Consider the following 24356-nt stretch of genomic DNA (forward strand, 5'->3'; position numbering starts at 1 on the left):
TGGAATGAACCACCAACTATTCCAGCATATGTTTTACAGAGCAGATGCCCTTCCAGCCACAACCCAGTAATGGGAAACACCCATACACACTCATTAACACTCGTACACTACAGACAATTTAGTTAAGAGAAAAGATAAAGCCATAATTCAGAGGTAAAAAGTTACAAAATTTTAATAAAAGCTAGATAAATAGCCTATGTATATGGGACTGTGGCTCAGTGGTTAACGCTGTTGCCTCACAGCAAGAAGGTTGCTGGTTTGAGTCCTGGCTGGACCAGTTGGCATTTTTGTGTGGAGTTTGCATGTTCTCCGCGCATGTTGTTTTCTCCAAGTGCTCTTTCCCCCACAATCCAAAGACATGCGCTATATAGGGTAACTGAAGCTAAAAAGGCTGTAGAGTATGAGTGCCTGTGTGAATGTGAGAGTGCCCCTTTTCTATTCCGCTGTCAGTAAACGTCCCTTACTGCTTTTTTTTTTTTTTATTAGTGTTATTTAGTAATTTAAGTTCATTTAACCGGAAGTGCCACCCACAATTTAAAACGCATATATAATATTCTCCTGTACGGCTGAAAACACGACCAGAACACAAAACCATAAACGTGAAACAGTTAATGTTACGAACGTATAACAGTTTCAATCCCACGGTCTTTCTTTCATTTCGGGGCAAACAAGCACTTCAGATGCTCTTTCTCACCCCGCCGCAGGGGCTCTTGAGATTTAACACAGTCTGCTGCTCTTCTCTTACCGGCAGGTCAGCTTTACTCTGATCTTATTATCTCTGTGCCTCAGGAAAACTTGTGCGTCTTGACTGGAGCAGATGGACGTCCTCTAGTGGCTGCACCACTGTGTCTTTTTCAGTAGGCTGAATTTTATGCCAAGAATCATTACAATATTAAGTAAATGTTCCATTAAGAAACATTGTCAAGACAAATGTCCTTCCATAAATACATGAAATCTTTTTTTATTATTAGTCTAATGTGTAATAATTTGGACACCTTAAAATGCCCTTTTCGCAATAATTAGATTTTTTTAACCATCAGATTCCAGGTCATGTCATATCTGATCTTAACAAACCAAATATAGATCGGTGAAAAAAAGATGATTCCGTTTTTAGTTGATGTTCAGTTTTCTCATGACTGTTCTTATGAGTATTCTTATTCTTATGTCTTGTGGCCCGGTTCATATAGCCTGTTATTGTAAAGTTGTTTGGTAAAAGCAGGGATGGCCAAAAATACATTGAAATCTATTGTAAATTTAAAATACAAAATACCTCCTTTTTAAGTTGATCAAACTAAAGTACAAAATACAGCAGCCACAAATGTATCAAAATAAAATACTGTATTTTTGCTTTTTAAAAATACTGCAAAATACTTTTACAAGCATAAACCTTCTTTGCAAACTTTCCATATGTAGGCCTATTCGATCAATCACTTCATTGTTAAATGTAAAGTAAACATAGTAATAGATTTCTCTGAGCTTTGACAGTCAAGTTTTTACAGGCTCTCTGCCTCCTCGTTCACCTCTACTCTTAATGTACTTGAGTAGACTCATGAGTTTCTTTTTTAATTATTTAGTATATTTTTGTACACATTTCATACAGAAAGCCCTCAGCCCTCAGCAAGCATTTTTATGATGTCATCATGCACTTCTTACAAAGTATTTAACAGTATTTTGAAACTACAAAAATACAAGATAATAAAATATTTTGATACAAAATATAAACCCATTTTCAGAAACCCTATCACATACAAACTACAAAATACTATTTGTAATTGAAATACATGTATCACAAATACTGCTCATCCCTGGGTAAATGTCTATGTTTTGCAACTAATTGCATGCTTTATCATGTTGTCACAAATAGCCTAATATAAAATAAATAATATAAATTTATAGTGTTTTTAGTACACTTCAATGAGAAATTACACTAGAAGTTTTAAACAGTTGTTGGGGTTTTTTTTTGTGTGTGGGTGGGGGGTAAAAATTAAAAATTCAATGTTTAAAAAAGTTAAAAATTCAATGCTTGAATTTTTTACTTAGTTTTAAAATTATCTGCTTTTTAACCTTATTTTAAAATATATTTTTTATCTAATAATAGCGTAAAAAGACTAAATCTGAGATACACGGTTAAATTACAGATACATAGTTAAAATGTTTGCAGTATCATGGACATTCTTTTAACTGCAGTAGTTTTTGACATGAGATAGAAATGAAACAGCTTTGAAATCACACATACCTAGGCTATATATTTCATGGATTTGTATTTATATATTTATAATTTATATATGGATATATTTTAAACTGGGACTGCATGGGTGCGCAGTGGGTAGCACGTTTGCCTCGCAGCAAGAAGTCGCTGGTTAGAGCCTTGGCTGTGTCAGTTGGCATTTTTGTGTGGAGTTTGCATGTTCTCCCTGTGTTGGCGTCAGTTTCCTCCAAGTGCTCCAGTTTCCCCCACAGTTCAAAGACATCCGCTATAGATGAATTGAGTAGGCTAAATTGACCATGGTGTAAGTGTGTGAATGATTGTGTTTGGATGTTTCCCAGTGATGGGTTGCAGCTGGAAGGGCATCTGCTGCGTAAAACATATGCTGGACACAGTGGCTTTTCATTCCTCTGTGGCGATCCCAGATTAAATTAAATTACAGATACATAGTTAAAATGTCTGCAGTATCATGGACATTCTTTTAACTGCAGTAGTTTTTGACATGAGATAGAAATGAAACAGCTTTGAAATCACACATACCTAGGCTATATATTTCATGGATTTGAATTTTTTTTTTCAAACCATAATGTTGTCTTGACGAATGAATGCTTCTCCTCGCAACTGTTACTAAGGAGAGGCGGGAATACGTGGAAACCACGTCTTGTCAATGAATCATTATTCAGGAAAAACTGACCAATCAGTTTAACCGCGAACGGAAAGTCCCGCCTTCTTAAATGGTTGCCATGTTGTAGTAACCCCCTCACTGGGATGTAATATTGCATTGTCTAATACTTTTATTCATTCATTTTCCTTCGGCGTAGCCCCTTTATTCATCAGGGGTCGCCACAGCGAAATTAACTACCGCGTTGTCTTGCATAATATTTATTTATTTATTTATAAAAAAAATAAGTATAAAGGATAGGCTACTTGCTTTTTGCTTCTTAAGTTTTCTTTACTAGTAATGAGGCAAGATACATAGCCTATTAGTTTTAATAACTAATTTAAAATTACCGATTTATTTTATCTTTGCCATGATGACAGTACACAATACTTTACTAGGTATTTTCCAAATAGCCTACTTTAGTACTCAGCTTAAAATGCAATTTAAATACTTAACTAGCTAAATACAGGTTAACTAGACAGGTTAGGGTAATCAGGGCCGGATTTGGGGACCCTAAGCAAATTCAGGTATGACGCCCTAGCATTGAAACTCAAAACATTCTCTTTCTCTAGATGATTTATCTGTAGATTATTATTTTTTTGTGTGTGTGTGTGAATATAAACTACATGTTTAAAAAATATTTTAATATATGTACAAACTATCTAAAATACATTTTAATATTTATAGGAACATTTAGTTTCTTAATATAAATCTAAATGCAATAAATTCACAAATAACAAAATAAATTAATAAACTCTGCATAGTTAATTAGCCATTTGTGTTATTAGATCTTAATATTAATTTTTAAAAAAACATTTCAACTAATTTAATTCACAATCAATCAAACTAATCTTGTCACCATTTTTCATATGAATTGAATACTTGTTCACGGGAAATTGTATTTTATTTGAACAGGCCCTCTTTTAACAAGCTCGTGCTAATATGTGTTTTGGCCAGAATGCAAAAAGTAGCTGCGTCTCATTGTTTGTCTTACTTCTACTTTTCCCCAAAAATTTCAAATTTTAATTAAATTTTCTAATAATTTTTTTTTCATTCTAATTTTTCCTAAATTCTCTCTCTTGCACACTCTGACTTTACCACAGGTCTACTCTGCATGCTGACAGACTGGCAGTATTCCACTATTCATGGTGGGCCCCGGTTTTTAAACAAAGCAATAATGTTAAAAAGGTTATAGACAGATTTGACAACATATGATAGAAAATTTATAAAAGAGCTGTGTGTAGTTAATATAGCCTTCTTGGCATTGCCCAGGACACCCTAATTCCCTGGTGCCCTAAATGGCTGCTTAACTCACTTATTGGTTAAGTTTACTCCTGAAGTTATTTGGGCCAGACATTGTTCTGTAGCCAATATTGCATAGGAAGGCTAATAATATTGAAATTATATATATAAAAAAAAAAAAACTAATTTCATTCTAGCCAAAATCAAACAAATAAAACTTTCCCAGAAGAAAACATTTTACAGAAAATACTGTGAAAAATGTTTTGCTCTGTTAAACATCATTTGTGAAATATTAAAAAAAACTCACAGGATGGCTAGTATTTATATATTTATAATTTATATATGGATATATTTTAAACTGGGACTGCATGGGTGCGCAGTGGGTAGCACGTTTGCCTCGCAGCAAGAAGTCGCTGGTTAGAGCCTTGGCTGTGTCAGTTGGCATTTTTGTGTGGAGTTTGCATGTTCTCCCTGTGTTGGCGTCAGTTTCCTCCAAGTGCTCCAGTTTCCCCCACAGTTCAAAGACATCCGCTATAGATGAATTGAGTAGGCTAAATTGACCATGGTGTAAGTGTGTGAATGATTGTGTTTGGATGTTTCCCAGTGATGGGTTGCAGCTGGAAGGGCATCTGCTGCGTAAAACATATGCTGGACACAGTGGCTTTTCATTCCTCTGTGGCGATCCCAGATTGGGACTAAGCCAAAAAGAGAATGAATGAATGAATGAATGAATGAATATTATATATAATATAGCCAATATCAGCAGACTCTCCTATCCAAAGCAGACAAACATCAAGGAAATGTTATTTTATTATTAATTTATTATATTGATTTTATTTTAAGTGATATTTTGCGATCAAAGAAACCAACTTACAATCAGGACAGAGCAGCCAGCGTTTACCCTAAAAAGTGGGTGGCTTGTATTAGGCGGGATCTGGCAACCTCTCATGCATCAGTGTTCGCCGTGAATTGGTCTGAGGCACACTCCTCTTTATTTCTCGTATTTTCTCGATTCCCAACAACGATTTCCTCTCCAAAATTGTTCGATTTGCGTGTCATGTAACTGATATTTCCAGAGACGGTAATTGTCACAGTTTTAAAGCTTCTGTTCGGCAAAACAATAATCAAGATGGGCTGCGCTGGATTCACCTGCTCCAAGAATTCCCTGTGTGCGCTCAACATCCTTTATGTTGTGAGTAACCAATGCAACCATATGGGACATCTTTATCAGACTTCATCGTTTTATTTGCACGCCTGCTTTTATAAATGGTTATATATAAAGTGTTTGTGTGTGGCTGTATTACAGTGCTCGGTGTCACAGGACTCGTGTAAATTATTTAGAGCGATTCTTTGTGTGGAATGAGGCCGATGAGCGGTTCTGGTTTCACGCACAGCCCGTATAATAACATCCCGGTTTCCTTGCAACTGCTCTGTTTTGCCAAGCTCACATCCTGCTTTTGTTTTACTTGTGCAGATATCCTGAGGCTGATACTGTGTTGATTAGACTGTTTTCATTTAGATTAGGAGGAACACATTATTATAATCATCTTTGGTCATTCACTTGTTACTTCAGAAGAGGAAGCAGAAGCTGCGGGCTCGGTTAATGATGGCAGTGTGGATTAACCTCTAAATGCTCATTTGAGTTGTAGGGGAATGAATAGGCTTAAGTAATTAATGTTATGATGTGACTGATGGCTGTGTTATTGCTAGAGTGTATCACAGCTGTTGTTGGGTCATTTTTAGGAAACGCTGTGCCATTTGCCTGCCAGTTGTGCTCCCATGAATCAACACTGTCACTATAATCTCAACGTGTCACGCAGAAATAAACGTAGATTCACTCTTTTAAATATAATTTCTTTATTGACATCAATATTTCCATGAAGAACTTATAACATGTATAACCTTTTCACACAACAAAGTAATATTTACAATGGAATAAACACTTTTTATAAAGTTAGTCTTGACACTGTGGACATTTTTATTTATTTAAATTTGTAATTTTTTAAAAGGTTCTTTGGGGAACTCAAAAAATGTATTTCTAGAAAACCTGATTTTTGTTTCTTTCTGGCAGTGTCATCTTTATTTTTAAGTGTATTTATTGTGTTTAAATTAGTAACTTTTTAGTATTCTAAAGTTCATATTAAAATAATATATTTTTGCCATATACACTACCGGTCAAAAGTTTGGGGTCAGGTGTTGTTTTCATGTTTTTTTTTTTTTTAAAGAAAATTATTCTGTTCATTGGGGTGGCATTTATTAAATGTAAAAAAAGTTTTAAATTGTTGAATATTTATTACAATTTTAAACTACTTCTTTGTTATTGTATGTAGTTTCAATTGAAAGTATTACTCCAGTATTTATTGCATTTTATTACTATTACCATGAGTAATAATAATATTAATACTGATAATACTACTAATAATAATTAATATTAGAATGTTTTCTGAAGGATCATGTGAATGGAGACTGAAGTAATGAAGCTGAAAATTTACTGGATCACTGGAATAAATTGTTAAATTAAATTATAAATTACCTTTTGAACAGTTACAGCTGCACGATTATTTTGCTATATATACAGTTCATGTCAGAATTATTAGCCCCCCTGAATTATTAGCGCCCTTTTTTTTCCCCAATTTCTGTTTAAAAGAGGGAAGATTGTTTCAGCACATTTCTAAGCATAAGTTTTAAAAACTTATTTCTAATGATTGATTTATTTAATCTTTGCCATGATGACAGTAAATAATATTTTACTTGATATTTTTCAAGACACTTCTATACAGCTTAAAGTGACATTTAAAGGCTCAACTAGGTTAATAAGGTTAACTAGGCAGGTTAGGGTCATTAGGCAAGTTATTGTATAACGATATTTTGTTCTGTAGATTATTGAAAAAAAAAGCTTAAAGGGACTAATAATTTTGTCCCAAAAATTGTTTTAAAAAAATTAATAACTGCTTTTATTCTAGTCGAAATAAAACAAATAAGACTTTCTCCAGAAGAAAAGCTAATATCAGACATACTGTGAAAATTTCCTTGCTCTGTTAAACATAATTTGGGAAATATTTAAAAAAGAAAATAAAAATCAAAAGGGGTAATAATAATTCTGACTTCAACTGTATGTATATATATATATATATATATATATATATATATATATATATATATATATACACACACACACACACACATACATACAGTTCAAGTGAGAATTATTAGCCTCCCTGTTTATTTTTTTTCCCAATTTCTGTTTAACGGAGGGAAGATTTCTTTAACACATTTCTAAACATAATAATTTTAATAACTCATTTCTTATAACTGATTTATTTTATCTTTGCCATGATGACAGTAAATAATATTTTACTTGATATTTTTCAAGACACTTCTATACAGCTCAAAGTGACATTTAAAGGCTTAACTAGGTTAATTAGGTTAACTAGGCAGGTTAGGGTAATTAGCAAGTTATTGTATAATGATGGTTTGTTCTGTACACTATCCTAATAAAATATAGCTTAAAGGAGCTAATAAGTTTAACCTTAAAATGGGTTTCAAACATTAAAATCTGCTTTTATTCTAGCCAAAATAAAACAAATAAGACTTTCTCCAGAAGAAAAAATATTATCAGACATACTGTGAAAATTTCCTTGCTCTGTTAAACATAATTTGTGAAATATTTAAAAAAAAAAGAAAAAAGAAAAGAAATTCAAAGGGGCTCATAATTCTGAATTTTAGCTGTCCCTGTACTTTGTCAGTGGAGAGGTAAAATAATATTGAAATTAAAAAGTACATTTCTAAAAAAGTAATTATAATACTGTTAATATTACTGCCACAATAATTATTTTAGAAATTACTTTTTATTGTTTTCACAAAACTCCAATAAAAAAAAATATTTTAGGCTTTTTTATTGAATTGTTTTTATAACTTGCAGCAATTTAGCACTTTAACTTTTTTTAATTTTTTAAATTTTTTAATTTTTGAAGCTATTATTAGTCTTTCTTATGAGCAGTATTTATAAATATTGCTTGCTTTTACGCACCTGGCAACTTTATTTAAACTCCATCCTACAAAGGCTCAATATGGAAAAACAATGATTTGTAGCTATCAATGTACCACAATCATGTTGGACTGCTTGCTTCAAGCTCAAATTACTCCGCACAATATCCAACCTTAAATACCCCTTTTGCACAGTATTCACCTTTAATACCTCTCTTGCACAATATCCTGCACAACATTCTTCAGTCTCACATAAAAGCACTTGTTTTAGCCTGTTATATGTGTTAAGTACACTTTAGTGAATGTTAGTTATGCATAGGTTTTTTAAAATAGCTCCTATGTCCAGTGTTCTGTTTGTATTTATGATTAATTTATGTAGCACCGTTCTCCTGGAAGACTCAACATTTCGTTTCTCTGTATGTCCACACATGCAGCGGAATGACAAAAAAGCTAGACTTGACTTTTCATTTTTCTCTTTCTTTTTTTAAATAATTTACATTTGATTAAGGTGTTTTTAGGCATTTTAATTTCTGCTTTTTAACCAGCAGATTCTACTAGTATGAACAAAATGCAATGTGTGTGTTCAATAATAACACATAGAAGTAGACTTAATTTTGTAAATATTTATTTTCCTTTGTGTGATTAGGCACATTTTAATGTAAGTTTAACGTAAAATAAAATTTGTCTCATAGATGAACGCTTTTTTTTGTAAGTGTGTGTCCTTTTATCAACAGTAACACTGACTCTTTGTCTGCGCCTTCAGATGGTGAGTTTGCTGATGATCGGCATCGCCGCATGGGGGAAGTGTTTCGGGCTGGTGTCCAGTTTCCAGGTGGTTGGTGGCATCATAGGAATTGGGGTTTTCCTCTTCTTTGTTGCTCTTGCTGGACTCATTGGTGCCATGAAGCACCATCAGGTCCTGCTGTTCTTTGTATCCTTTACTGCAATCATCCATAAACAATGTTTAGGCATTAGCAAGTATTCATGTCAAGCAGAATTAATAGGAAATTTTAGCTTTTCTTGTGCGGCACTTATGGTGGAGGGTGAAATTTAATGATGTGATCCATGTAAAACCGGTACTTCCAGACAAACTGGGTAATCAGTCTAAAATAATTACTTAAACATGCTATTTCATCACGTCAGCTGCTCATGTTGATATAAATACTCTAAATGGCCTCATGCAACAAAACAATGTGTTATATGATATGCTTTATTTATCTTCGTTGCTTCTGTAAATGAGACAGGATTATGATCTGCATTTCACCGTTCCTCCATAGTGTGGTGCAGTTAACATGACAGATGAGAGGGAATTATTCGTGATGTCAAAAAGCCTCACGGTGAAATGAAACAAACTAATCCTGAGATGGATTTGGGTCATTATCAAAACTCTCCGCAGGGAAGCTTATGTATGATTATTACGCTCTGTTACTCAGAGACAAATGATTATATATTTCTGTGGTTAGTTAATGGGTGGGAGACTATTTCATTTGATTACTTTTCGATACTAAATGAAGCATAGATGTGTTAGAAGTGATGATGAAATTACTGTCATCATTTCTTCCCCCTCCACTTGTTCCAAAGTTTGTACAAAAGAAGATATTTTGAAGAATGTTGAAAACTAGTAGCCGTTGATTGTTTTTCCTACCATGGATGTCAATGCCTGTCAGTTTCCATATTTTCTTCATCTTTTCTGTTCAACGTACAAAAGACATTCATAAGATTTTGGAACTATTTAAGGGTTAATTCTCCAAAAATTGAAAATTCTGTTAGTAATTACTAACCCGAATGTTCCAATGAGATCTTTGTTTATCTTTGGAATACAAATTAACATATATTTTGGCATTTGACCATAGGAGAAATGGTCGTTCCCAACTGAGCCTGGTATTTCTTGAAGTTTTTTAATTCTTCACTTTCGCCAATTGGTGAAGTTTTTTTCCTCGCCGCTGTCGTCACTGGCTTGCATGGTTTGGGATCTGTAGAGCTGTGCATCGATGGATTTGCTCTTTAGTGTTTGGACTCGGAGTAGTGATTATTAACCACACTGAACTGAGCTAAACTGAACTGAACTTAAACACTGAAAACTGAAGTACGCTGTTTTAATTTATTATAATCTTCCATGTGAAGCTGCTTTGACGCACTATACATTGTAAAAGTGCTATAGACATAAAGGAGAATTGAATTGAATCTTAGATGAAATCTGAGAGCTCTCTCATCCTTCTTAGACAACAATGGTCCTGAGACTTTTAAAAGCAACCACAAATATTATTAAAACAATTAATATGATTTAACTCACTTTTTTTGCACCAACTTCTTGTATGTCTTCCAGATCAGATCAGGGTGCATGTTTACTACAAGGAATATGGTACTTGTGTGTTGCGCTGCTGACTTTAATGGGGATATATTGTATTGTTCGTCGTAAATGTGCAGTCTGACCTGATGCGGAAGAGTTGGAACATTTCCTAATGCCCCAGTATAGTGAAGGGGACTCAATATTGTCGATGAGCGCCGGCTTTCGCATAAGCCCTTAAACCGAGGTCTTGACTATGTGGTCATTAAAAAACCCATGGCACTTCTCGTAAAGAGCAGGGGTGTCTTGGCCAAATTCCCTTACCGGTCATGGCCTCCCAATCATTCTTATCCAGCGAATTGGCTGTATCACTGACGCTTCACTCCACCTATAGCTGGTGGCTGCCGTCGCATCATTTAAGTGGATGCTGCACATTGTAATTAATAACAGAATTTTCATTTTTGGGTGAACTAACCCTTAAAATGGGTGAGTAAAAGTAAATCATATATATTTTAGTGATTTTTCTCTTGATATTTCTGCATTGTATTTCATGCATTAATCCTTAACTCATTGATAACAGTACATGATCATCTTGTTCCTGGTGTTTGTAGTTCAGTTTGCAGTGTCCAGTGCATGTCTGGCTATTAATGAGAAGCAACAGGTAAGATTATTGATTACTGTACTGCATCATATGCTCTCACATGCAGTATATCTGCTGTCATCTTTGAAAATGTTCTGCAGATATAAATAGTTGAGAAGTTCTGTAGTTGTGTTCGGCAAGAATGCTTTAAATAGATGCAGGTTGAGAGTAAATTTGTTTAAAATTTTAAAATGATTTCTCTTTCAAATAATTACTATTTTTTAACTTTCTGAAAACAAACAAAAATCCATCATGATTTTTAAATATTATGCAGCGCAGTCTAGGTCTTCACTAAAGTTGAAAACATTATTTGCAAATTTTCTTAGCTATTTCAAGTCATTTATTTATGTTATTTATGTAGTATGAGTATTACTCATACTAAAATTCTGTGTGTGTGTGTGTGTGTGTGTGTGTGTGTGTGTGTGTGTGTGTTAGTGTGTACACACACACACACATACAAAAGCTCTCTCACTCACTGGCCATTTTATTAGGTACACCTTACTAGTACGGGGTTGGACCCCCTTTTGCCTTCAAAACTGACTTAATACTTTGTGGCATAGATTCAACAAGGTACTGGAAATATTCCTCAGAGATTTTGCTCCATATTGACATCACGCAGTTGCTGCAGATTTGTCAGCTGCACATTTATAATGCGAATCTCCCATTCCACCACATCCCGAAGGTGCTCGATTGGATTGAGATCTGGTGACTGTGGAGGCCATTTGAGTACAGTAAACTCATTGTCATTTTTAAGAAACCAGTCTGAGATAATTGCTGTGGCGTTGACATGGTGCTCGATTGGTACTATAATGGGCCTAAAGTGTACCAAGAAAATACACACCATTACACCACCACCACCAGCTTGAACTATTGATACAAGGCAGGATGGATCCATGCTTTTATATTGTTAACTTCAAATTCTGACCCTGTCATTATTGCATCAAAAATCAAGACTCATCAGACCAGACATGTTTTTTCCCATCTTGCATTGTCCACTTTTGGTGAGCCTGTGTGAATTGTAGCCTCAGTTTCCAGTTCTTAGCTGACAGGAGTGACACCCGGTGTGGTCTTCTGCTGCTGTAGCTCATCTGCCTCAAGGTTCGACATGTTGTGCATTTAGAGAGGCTCTTCTGCATACCTCTGTTGTAACGAGTGGTTATTTGAGTTACTGTTGCTTTTCTGTCAGCTCGAACCGGTCTGGCCATTCTCCTCTGACCTCTGGCATCAAAAAGGCATGCGCCCACAGTACGGCCGCTCACTGGATATTTTCTCCTATTCGGACTATTCTCTGTAAACCCTAAAGATGGTTGTGCGTGAAAATTCCAGTAGATCAGCAGTTTCTGAAACACTCAGATCAGCCCGTCTGGCACCTAAAATCATGCCATGTTCAAAGTCACTTAAATCACCTTTCTTTCCCATAATGATGCTCGGTTTGAACTGCAGCAGATCATCTTGACCATGTCTACATGCCTAAATGCATTGAGTTGCTGCCATATGATTGGCGGATCAGAAATATGTTTTAAAGAGGCGTGTTCAACAAGTGTACCTAATAAACTAGCCGAAGAGTATATATATATATATATATATAGAGTACATATATTTATCCTTATATTTAATTATTTCTATAAAAAAATCATTTCACTTAGAGATTCTTTGGGAAACCCCAAAATATATAAAAAAAATGCTTCCTGTCATCTTTATTTTTAAGAGTGCTTTTATCATTTTTAAATTATTAACTTTGATTACTGATGTATTAATAACTTGTATGACCATGTATTCCAATTCATTAAAATGTTCTTTATGGAAAAGGGGGTTCTTTAACTTAAATCAAAAGTTCTTTGACAAAAATGTATTCTTTCAAGGCAAGGCAGGTTTATATATATAGCACATTTCATACACAATAGTAATTCAAAGTGCTTTACATAAACAAGACCAAAAGAAACAAAATACCACAAATAAAAATAGTTAAAAGCTGATTAAATGTGTAAAAAAATGTGATCAAGGTGCAAACATATAAACCCTATAAATGACTGAAAACCTCTGCAGATATTCTGTCTCCAATTAGCTGTTGTCTTTTTCCTCTCTGGTCTTCACTCCCACCATTACTATTTATTTTCAGCTCTCTGCTCTGAGGCTCGGTGTTCAGTGCTCACCATTGGGCTAATCTAGCCAATAGCAAAGTAGCACCTACCGGAGAGGCCTCATCTGATTGGTCAAATTTAGATAAACAACCTGTGCATGCTACAAACAAATACTATGACCGCGCTACAGATAATTTGTTGATATATTTTGCAGCCCTAGCACAAAACTGTGGTAAGTGGTTAGTTTGTTCTCATAAGCTTTCCCATGTTTCATCCAGAATCACCTGTTGGAGGTGGGTTGGAACAACTCTTTGACCACTCAGAGGGACGTTGAGAAGAGTCTGAACTGCTGCGGTTTCTCCCACATGGATGTCAATGGAAGCTGCGCTGCTGTAATTTCCTCTCTCTCACACTAACACACACACACACACACACACACACACACACACACACACACTCACACACACACTTTACTGTTCTTTTGTTGTTTTGCACATTCATACACTGAACTATAAATGACAACTGTGTGGGTGATAACAACTGCTGATGATTTGCATGTGTATTATGTTAACATAACACTCCACTAAGACAATCGAAGTGTTTGTCCCTAATGTCTTTTTTTTGTCTCCTGCACAGCCTTGTTTTCATTACAGCACTTGCACCACATGTGCAGCAAAGATCCAGGAGCATGCAGGAGAGGTACTGCGCTTCGTCGGGGGAATCGGCCTCTTCTTCAGCTTCACTGAGGTGAGACTGAGAAATAAACCTTAGATTTAATAGTCGTTCGACCCTTCGTTGAATTACATTGAAGGGTTGTTACCCAAAGATAATAATAATAAAAATAAAAAAGTTGAACTTGTGTTGAGCCCAGTGAGCCTTACATCTAAAAAAAATACAATAATGCACCTTAAGTGACATTGCTTTGACTCACATGCTGAAAATGGCGGACGTGAAACAACAAACTGAGGATATGGTGACGCGTGCCTGTCAATCAATATTGGTGGGCGGGGGGACCGCACTCCTCATCAAGTTGCGGTCGATCTGAAAACCGCTCCAATTGGTCCACAGTTTTTATGTTGTTAAATTGAAAAAAAAGGACTGGCTGTGTTTATATCACCCCAATATGACGGTCTATACACTATACTTACACATATGTCTGTCCAAACAGCTTGAAAAGTAGATTTTTACCATAGGTCCACTTTCAATACAGTACTTACTGATTAGTAGGTGATTCCAGACGCAGCCCAGTTGTAGTGTCCTCATAACCACATTGTAGCCGGAGTTTTCAGAAAGATTCAGTTTCAGTCATTTGAAACTCATTTACGTGTGGACACAAGAATTTTTAATCCAAGTTCGAGTGTTCAGGTTTTTTGTGCTAGAAATATATGCAAATTAGCATATATTTAATTATGTAGAGCTTTATTTGCATATTTTACAACATTTTAGATGTCTACTTGTTGTGATACAAAATCAGTTGGGAGGTATAGTGATTACTATTAGTTTATTTTTTTTAACCGTTAATGGTCCTATGAAATTAAAACAACACATTTAGATGCTAGTATTAGTATTGCTCGTTTTTAAGATATCTATAAGCTACACAGCAGGCACACAACACCATAAGGCAATAAAATTAGGTTAGATTTAGGTCATTAAGTCAGGAAAGCAAAATTCAATGTCTAGCCAGAGTCTGAGGACAAGGTTATTTTGACGTCCAATAATGATGTCAAATTACGTTGATATTTGGTTGTGTTGGAAAGTGACCAAAATCCAATGTCTGATAGATGTCATAGTGATTAGACGTTGATATTTGGTTGATTTTTTGTTGGACATTGACGTCTGCCTGATGTTGGGTTCTAATGTCAAGACGATTTTTATTTCCTAACAAAATACAAAGTCCCCACCACATTGGGGTACGCTGGGGTACAACGTCAATATGACGATATAACTGATAAACTGATATAAACATTTAAAGCTTATAGGTTGTCTCTTCCGCCTAAATGGATCATCAAATCATAACCAGTTAAATGCTCTCTAGTATCAGCTCAACCACTCTCACTGGCAAAACGATAATAAAACCAAATGGTATTGATTGTTTCTCAAAAAGGGGAGGGGATACACCATGTCCCAACCTCTCTTCGTGTTTGGGTTGAATAAAAATGCACATTTCAAAGCACTTCACAGGACGTTTAACCACAGTAGCTGTTTACTGTATATTTAACCAAATATATTTACATTTTATTTCCTTTTTTCAATATTATTATTCTGCTTGTTTCAGATCCTGGGTGTTTGGCTGACATACCGATACAGGAACCAGAAGGACCCACGGGCGAATCCCAGCGCTTTTCTATAGGTCAGATTCTCCTCATTTTGTCATTTGACCACTGAAATATTCACTGGAGCTGTTACAGAAAGTGTGCGTTTGCTTTTACCCAAAAGAAGAGGAGACCAGCCTGCGTGTTCTTGCTGCTATATATTATTATGTGCTTGATTTTTTCAAGATTACAGTGTGACCGCACTGTACTGTGCGTTATATGAGGCTGTATGTTATGTAATGAAAGAACACAACACCAAATATTAGTATGCAGTACTTGCAGTAATGGGCTAAACAATCAACACCATTTGGTTTAATGTTAACCATTTTATTTCATATAGTAAAAGCATTAACAGAAAATGAGCTGTTTTCATCATTATGATTTATATATAGTGAAAATTTCAGAATGTATTCAGTTATACATTGATAAAGTCTAATAGTGGACATGTTAAGAGTTAGCATGAACGACATAGTTAAATCAGACTTGCTCAGATTCACTTCAATGCAATAAATTTGCAATAAAAGTGTCAGCATAACTATAGTTCATTACTCGAACTTCAATATTAATATGAACAAGTTGAAACCGTATTTAAATATAAAGAATAATGAAAGAGCGTTTTCACAAGCACTGTTCTGATCTCACGTTTCATATTTGACGTATTTATTGCCTATTTTATTTTCATTATGTATGCGTGTGTGTGTGTGTGTTAGTTTTACTGAATTGATTTTGTGTATCGTTTTGGCTTCTTGCATGCATTCCTCATTGACGTGTACATCTATATCCAATGGTTCTGTGAACTGCGATTTCAAACATTTGAAAAAAATAAAGACTCTGAAGTCACATTTTTGTTTTTTGGTCAGTGTGGTGATTGTGTAAAGTTGTTGTTGAGTTTGCATAATGCTGTTTTTTAGGCTTACGTTGTTATAACAGTATTAAGATAAAAATAAAAATGGCACAGAAAAATGAATTGGTTAACTTTATCATATTCCATTTAAAAAGTACTTGCTGAAGTAAAAAGATAAATATAGGCAATTCCATGCAAATGTCAACCTTGCCATGACAAAATTAAGTTTTTGCCTAAAAAGCGAAACCGTTTTTGCGATTTCTGTTCAACTAAGTATTTTAGACTGCTTTAAAAATACTTAAATACACTCTGTTAATGTTTTCATACAATTAAATTTGTATATTTACCAAAATCTCACAAGTGCCAATTTCACATCTATAAGGGAGCTTTTTCCTCATAAATGCAAAAAATGTCAAATAAAAGAAAGTAAAATCAAACGTTTTTGTTCTATAGTGAGGGCAGTTTAATTCACAGAAATTATACAAAGTATGTTGTATACTGCAAACTCGCTAACTTTTTTCATCACTTCATAGCGCGTGTTTTTTTATTTTTCTCATTTAAATTATTAAAAATGTTTACAGATTGATATTTTTCCGATCCCTTAACTTTGTGGTTAGTTGTTTTGGAAAATATAAACAAATGTTTCAATATAATGTTAACATATCCTTTCTATGGGAACTTATGTTTTGAGATTTTACTGCAAATATCACATCCATAACGCTGGAATTGCTCATATACAACATATACAAATGCTGTCTAATCTTGTAACAACTGTTGAAATTATACATTGTACTATGGTTTTCACCAATATTTATATTGTGCAAAAAAGGTGCAAAGTAGTTCTTTGAAAAATTATATATATATTTAATCAGACATGCCCAAACTAGGGCCCGCGGGCCAAAGTTGGCCCATGGTAACCTTTGATTTGGCCTACAATCCCATCTGAGAAGAGAGGGGGAATGCAAATTTCTCATCAGCCAATCACATAGCAGCAATGCATTGCATTTAGGCATGCAAACATGGTCAAGACAATTTGCTGCAGTTCAAACTGAGCATCAGAATGGGTGCCAGACAGGCTAAGTATGAAATTCTGAGTATTTCAGAAACTGCTGATCTTCTGGGATTTTACAGAGAATGGTCTGTAAAACAAAAAAATATCCAGTGAGCCGCAGTTCTGTGGGCGCAAATGCCTTGTTGATGCCAGAGGTCAGAGGAGAATGGCCAGACTGGTTCGAGCTAATAGAAAGGCAACAGTAACTCAAATAACCACTGATGTGTCGGACATTGTCTTGGCACACTTTGGGCCCATTAGTACCAATTGAGCATCATGTCAACACCACAGCCTACCTGAATATTGTTGCCGACCATGTCCGTCCCTTTATGACCACAGTGTACCAATCTTCTGATGGCTACTTCCAACAGGATAACATGCCATGTCATAAAGTGAAAATTATCTCAGATTTACTTCTTGAACATGACAATGAGTTCACTGTATTCAAAGGCCTCCACAGTCACCAGATCTCAATCCAATAGAGCACCTTTGGGATGTGGTGGAATGGGAGATTCGCATCATGAATGTGCAGCTGACAAATCTGTGCTATCATGTCAATACGGAGCAAAATCTCTGAGGAATATTTCCAGCAGCTTGTTGAATCTCTGCCATGAAGGATTAGGGCAGTTCTGAAGGCAAAAGGGGGTCCAACCCGGTACTAGTAAGGTGTCCCTAATAAAGTGACCAGTGAGTTTATACAAGCATAATTTCATAAAATATACAAGCTCCAGTATGCCATTCCATAATTCATTTATAGGGTTTATAGTTTAGATGTTTGCATTTTGATCACATTTTTACACATTTAATCCGTTTTTAACCATTTTTATTTGTTGTGTTTAGTTTTTTTTTTTGGTCTTGTTTATGTAAAGCACAACCTGAACTCAAGAGCGGGAGGTGGGACCGGTGGAGATGCGGGGGCACTTCAGATAATTTTGGAATGTCACTTTCTATCCAAGACTAAGAAGGGCATGTGCACTGCACAGGTTGAGCCCTATGTGTGTGCGTTCCTGATTTTGTTTATATTACATTCGGAATTTTTCATTTTCCAGCCATTCTACTTGTGAAATGTAGGATGCATAAAGAATAATTTACAATTAACAATTAAAATCTGTTTTTATCAAGAGAGCATTTACCTATAGTAAATTAGGTTAATAATATTATTACAATGTTATATTAATGTTTTAGCATGCATTATATTTAAGTTACAAATCAATGTATAAACATACAAACAAAAGCTAATGAAATATAAAGACACCATATGCCATAAAAAAGACTGACCACAAAGTTGTAATTTAGCCAGGCTATAATTTAATAGTCAAGTTCCCACAGTGCTAATGCTTTCATTGTTTCAAATCCCATTCCAGCCTAATGGAGCATTTCAGGAATGAAACTTCCTCCAACTTCAAACCAATCAAACACTGACACGCTCTGTGGTTATAACAAAGGCTGCTAGGAACCAGGCGACAGACATGCCTGGAAAAAAAACACATTCACTGCTAGTTATAATTAGACTCCGCCCACCAGGATATTAACCGGAGACTCCGTTAACTGGAAAAGCACACACGACAGGCAGATGCTGCTGATTTGAATAAACTACAAACGTACATAGACAGACAGACGTCTTTCGAATAACTTCATTTATTGAAAAAAAACATGAAAATGAAACACTGAAGGTTAACCGTAACAGAATGTGTTTAAAGAACGTACTTCAGTGTATTTGTACAGGATTTTACAGTGCGTTTCATGCCGTCAGTAAACAAATGACAAAGTAATAACAGCCCTCAGGGAAGTCAAATCCTCTCGTCGGACGAAAAGATTAGGCGTTTGTGTTCACAACTCGGTCTTCAGAAACTTCAGGGCTCTTTGCATGTTGCTCAACACTGTGGAAACAAAACCAAACAAACGACGCTGTCAGTATAATAGCGAGGAATAGCTAATATTAGTATTTCATGCTGCGTTCTGACTTACAGAGTTTCATGTCGGCCGGTTCATAGGCGTACATTCGGTTTGAGTAGCGGCCGGTGATGTCCGCCCGAACCGTCATGGAGGGATCTGGTGAATGGGGAAGGTTTGTATCATTAATGTAAGACCTTTTTAATGTGTTACATTATTTATTTGATGTGGTTGAATCAACTCACCAACAAAGATGATTCTGGGAACGTACTGGCCATCAGGAGACAAGTGCTTATCTGTGGTTTCGTACTGTAAAAAAAAGTTTACCACATATTTACCACACATTACTGACATATTTATTGATGAGAGATATTAAGCTTGATGCTAATTAGCATTCAACATTGCTGCTAGTTCAATTATTTAGGATTTTATTATAAAAAAAATAAACATTGTAATAGTTATATAGCCTAATAGAATTGTAGTATGTTACTCTAATGGCCATTTGTAGAACCACGGGTTTACTGTGTACAAATACCATAGTTAATGATTAGTGTGGCAAAATGTGGTTGACTTGTGAGATGCCATAGTTTTGGTTTTATTTGTTGTAAAACCATGGTCAATTTTAGCCTAGAAGTTTAAATGTTGGAATTACCATGAACTAAAAAAAAATGTTTTGTAATTTATATGATTAGTTTATGTTGGCTGAGGTCCATTAATTAAGATTATCAGATTTTAAGATTAAATCTTGCATTTTAAAATACTGTAATTTACTTTAAGTAAGAATAATAACTACTTCAGAGGTATTTTAGCTCACGTTTGTTAATAATAACATGTATAACTTGAATTTGACACATCAGTAGCAAAAAATTGAAGTTGAAAAGTTGAAAATGACTCAAAGTCATAACTATCAATGCATTAGGAATATTTGTTATGGTTAGTTAATGCAGTTTAATTTAACATTATGTTAGAAAATATAATTTAATGTAAAGTGTAAGCAGTTTATTTGACTGTAAACTCACCACCAAGTTCAAGATCACAAAGTCTTCATCAGCCAACTTCTGGATTTCTTTATCCTCAGCAAATGCTTTCTTCAGAGCTAGAAAAAAATGATAGGAAAAAATATAAGAAAAATAAAATAACAACAAAAACATCAACCCACAACCAAAATTTCCAAATAAAAGTCATTTACCCTGGCTGTGTGGACAGTCTTCCAGGTGAAAGATGACCATGAGGGGCTTGTTCCTAAATAATTATAATACATGTAAAATCATATATCAACACATGTTCTATACACCCAAAATTACTGATTGTACATATCTATAAAACACAAATCTTTCTCACTTGGATCGTGACCAAAACAGAGCTTCCTCGTATGTCTGTGCCCAAATCAGCTGATCACCCCATCCTAAAAGCAAAAGAAAGCAGATTATTAATCTAAAAACCAATATTGCCACTATGTACGCCATTTCAATAAAAATTGCAAAAAGTGAGGTGAACAGCTTGAATATTAGCAAAATCTAACATCAATAAAAACAAATTCTGCATTGCACGTTAGCTACACTTTTATAGCAGCTCCCTAAACCACACCAAAAACCAAACATTTCTGAAAATATAGAGATTTCTGATCCTAAAGCTGACCTCTGGAGAGAGTCTGTGGAACTCTCTTTTCCTTCTCCTTCTTTGGAGTGGTTTTCTCAGGCTTCCCCAAGGCGGATGACAAGGCCACCATGACCAAGAGCACTGACAGTAATCCTTTGAGCATCTTGATGAGCTGAAAGATCGAAACATTTCAATATATAGCCGTTAGGAAATGACAAAGCATGACTATGGCATAAACGCTGGCAGTTACATTTGCTTACAAAAAAAAAGAAGCTGATGTTATCTCACCTGTGCTGAATTTCCCTGCTGCGCTTGTTCAGGCTCAAACTCCTGGTCCGGCTTTTGCGTCTCTCTCTTCCACCTGTTCGAGTCTTATACACCTGCTCACCTAAGGCCCTGCCCTATTTCTTTTAAGACTCCGCCCACCTGCTCCTGTTCTGGAATGTCATTCTTCCCTTTAGTGCTGTTCGAGTCTAATTTTTGCATGCAAATTCTCATTTACTCTTTTATTTGTCTCGATGCCAAGGACAGATCAGCAGATACTCGCAATAAGCTAATGAAGACTAGTGTGATTGGGCTTTTCAGGATTGGCTGAGCTCTGATCTGTGATGTCATTTAGGGGTACATTATTAGACTTTTTGTCATTTCAGGCATGACGTGGTTTTAGAATGATTTCTTACAGCTATTGTTCATTTCTTTATGCTTTTTTGGATTTAATTGATTTGATTTTGAAGGATTTTAATGAACATTTTGTACATATATAAAGTAAACATCATACTAATAGTAAGGTTTCCATCATATAGTTTAATTACAAAATTATTGAAACAGCTTTAAATAACAAAGTAGGGTCAGGTTTAGGAATATGAAATCAGTTGCATTAATTATGCATAATTTACTGAGATTGCTGATATACAGTTAAAGTCAGAATTATTAGTCCACCTGAATTATTTGCCCCCCTGTTTATTTTTTTCTCCAATTTCTCTTTAACGGAGAGAAGATTTTTCAACACATTTCTGAACATAATAGTTTTAATAACTACTCTCTTATTACTGATTTATTTTCTCTTTGCCATGATGACATTAAATAATATTTTATTAATATATTTTTCTAGACACTTCTATACAGCTTAAAGTGACTTTAAAGTGCTTAACTAGGCTAATTAGGTTAACTAGGCAGGTTAGGGTAATTAGGCAAGTTATTGTATAACAATGGTTTGTTCTGTACACTATCAAAAAATATATAGCTTAAAGGGGATAATAAGTTTGACCTTAAAATGGCTTTTACAAAATGAAAAACTGCTTTCATTCTAGCCGAAAATGAAAAAAAAAAAAAGACATACTGTGAAAAAAAATCCTTGCTCTGTTAAGAATATTTTGGGAAATGTTTAAATAAGAAAAATAAATTCAAAGAGGGGGCTTATAACTCTGACTTCAACTGTATACAGCAAAACGTAATAAGGATACTAAAATGTGAGTGATATTTAACAATATTTAGAGTCACATGAACTGCATATCTCTGATATTAGCGTATTAAAGACATTAAAATGTGTTATTATAAACTACGATTTTAGAACTAACTGGTTAATTTACAACTACACTGTAAAAAATGATATGATCAATTAGTCTTGACAGCATAAGTGTATAGGTCATTGTAACTTCTTAAACTAAGTTAATCATGTTGTAACTTAATTTTCTAAGTTATGCAAGCTGTTTTAAGTCAGTTTAACATAATATTAATTCAATGGACTCATAAGGTTAATTTGATTCAGCTTAAAAATTGAAGGCAACCAGGATTTTTTTACAGTGTCATATTAATTAGCAATATAGGGCTAGAAATGAAAAGTTAGTTGCAAGCAATAATGCATAATTTACTGTTAGTACATGTAAAAATTATTCTAAAACAGTGTTACCGAAAACTACAATCTGCATATTTGGACGTCATAACTAGCTGCTGTGTTATACCATCTGATAATTGGATATCTGCAATATAATAGGGTGTGTATTGTATACAGGATTCTGTATAGTCTACATTGAAATCCTGTTCCTCAAACATTTGCTTAAAAGGAAGTTTCTTGAATGGAGTTCTTCTAAGCACTGACGTGTCCTTAAGACTGCTGATTCTGAAGATGTTTGAGGGTATTTTTTCTTTCTTTGTAAGGTTTTGTTGTTTTTATTTATTCGTTTTGTATTTTTTTATTTACATATAAATTAATTCTTTATTTATTTGACTATTCAGTTTATCGTTTGAAATTAAATATATATATATATATATATATATATATATATATATATATATATATATATATATATATATATATATATATATATATATATATATATATGCAATTTGTTGTATAGCAATGGACTGGTCTGTAGCATATTAAAAAATACTTAAGGGATTCGGTAGCTAGTCATTTTTTATTTAAAATGGTTTAAAAAAAATTTAAACTTCTTTATTCCAGCCAAAAAAAGAGACTTTCTCCAGAAGGAAAAATATATTATTGTAAATATTGTGAAAATATCCTTGCTCCATTAAATATCACATGATATATATTTTAAAAAGAATAAATATTTTACAGGCTAAAAATCTTGCCCTCAACTGTGTGTTATAATATAACAAATATCGATTTATAATTCTTTTTTTTCTTCATATTTTTTATAATAAAAGAAAACGACCATCAGCGACATTTTAGTTTGATAATTCAGAAATGACTCTGATAGATGCATTACATGATAGTTAAAGCAATCATTGTGTAACATCCTCTGTCATGTTGCGTAAGCATACAGAGCATATACAGTTAACATTTCCAGAGCAAGTCATTGTATGTGAGCTCAAGAGGTGAATGTCTATTAATTTGACTGAAATAATGTTGTAATTCAGGCCTGGCAGAACCCCTTTCCACCAGTTGCTCTGAGATAATGTGACCAGCCGAGGATCAATGGTGTCTTTGTGCAGTGGAATCAAGTCAGGCCTCTTCGACAACCAACACCACTCAGACTCAATGAATCCAGGCTTTTTATGACTTCACTCTCTGTGTCCTTCAGGTGGACATTTCTCTATATATTTCTACCATGATGGAAATGACAGGTTTGTCTTATAGACCAGAGCGACCCCCAAAATTACAATGCCAGTGACTCGCGTCCCTCAATATCCTCTGAGGTGGTTATGAATATATATACTTTGCACATAACACTGCACACAAACCAGTAGGCCCAAGTCTATTCAACAATTCATTTTAAAGAACCCACTCGGAGTTCATTCTCCATGTTTAGTTGTGGCCTGTATTTAATCTTGAACGGGAATGCTGTAAAGATGTCTTAAAGAAAGTTGGTGCCATAAAATCAATGTTATGTGTCTTTAATATAACATAATCACCCCAGGGGTCGCAAAACAATCGAAAGGCTGATGGATTTTAATTTGCATGTTTTTTTTATTTAACTACTATTTGTTTATTCAGTAGGTTATGAATAAAATATTAAAATATAATAATTTTACTAATTAAATATTTCCCAGAGATGGGTTGCGGCTGGAAGGGAATCCGCTGCTAAAAAAC

At 34.5% G+C, this 24356-nt stretch overlaps 2 protein-coding genes across 2 annotated transcripts; one reads left to right on the forward strand and one right to left on the reverse strand.

Annotated features, from left to right (window-relative positions):
- Positions 1–5048: 5048 nt before the first annotated feature.
- Positions 5049–16256, forward strand: tspan13b (tetraspanin 13b). The gene is given in 6 exon segments (NM_001005970.1): positions 5049–5301; positions 8860–9027; positions 10964–11044; positions 13383–13496; positions 13741–13851; positions 15380–16256. Coding segments are annotated over 6 exon segments (612 nt in total). The 5' UTR covers positions 5049–5238; the 3' UTR covers positions 15455–16256.
- Positions 16257–18599: 2343 nt separating this feature from the next.
- Positions 18600–21152, reverse strand: agr2 (anterior gradient 2). The gene is made up of 8 exons (NM_001012481.2): positions 21092–21152; positions 20843–20975; positions 20546–20609; positions 20394–20446; positions 20224–20300; positions 19450–19513; positions 19280–19363; positions 18600–19191 (listed from the first exon to the last, which is right to left on the reverse strand). The coding sequence occupies exons 2-8, from the start codon at positions 20964–20966 to the stop codon at positions 19142–19144; spliced, it is 516 nt and encodes a 171-aa protein (NP_001012499.1). The 5' UTR covers positions 20967–20975; positions 21092–21152; the 3' UTR covers positions 18600–19141.
- Positions 21153–24356: the final 3204 nt, after the last annotated feature.

This window comes from Danio rerio, chromosome 19, assembly GCF_052040795.2.
Source record: "Danio rerio strain M-AB ecotype USA chromosome 19, GRCz13ab, whole genome shotgun sequence".
Classification (NCBI taxonomy): domain Eukaryota; kingdom Metazoa; phylum Chordata; class Actinopteri; order Cypriniformes; family Danionidae; genus Danio; species Danio rerio.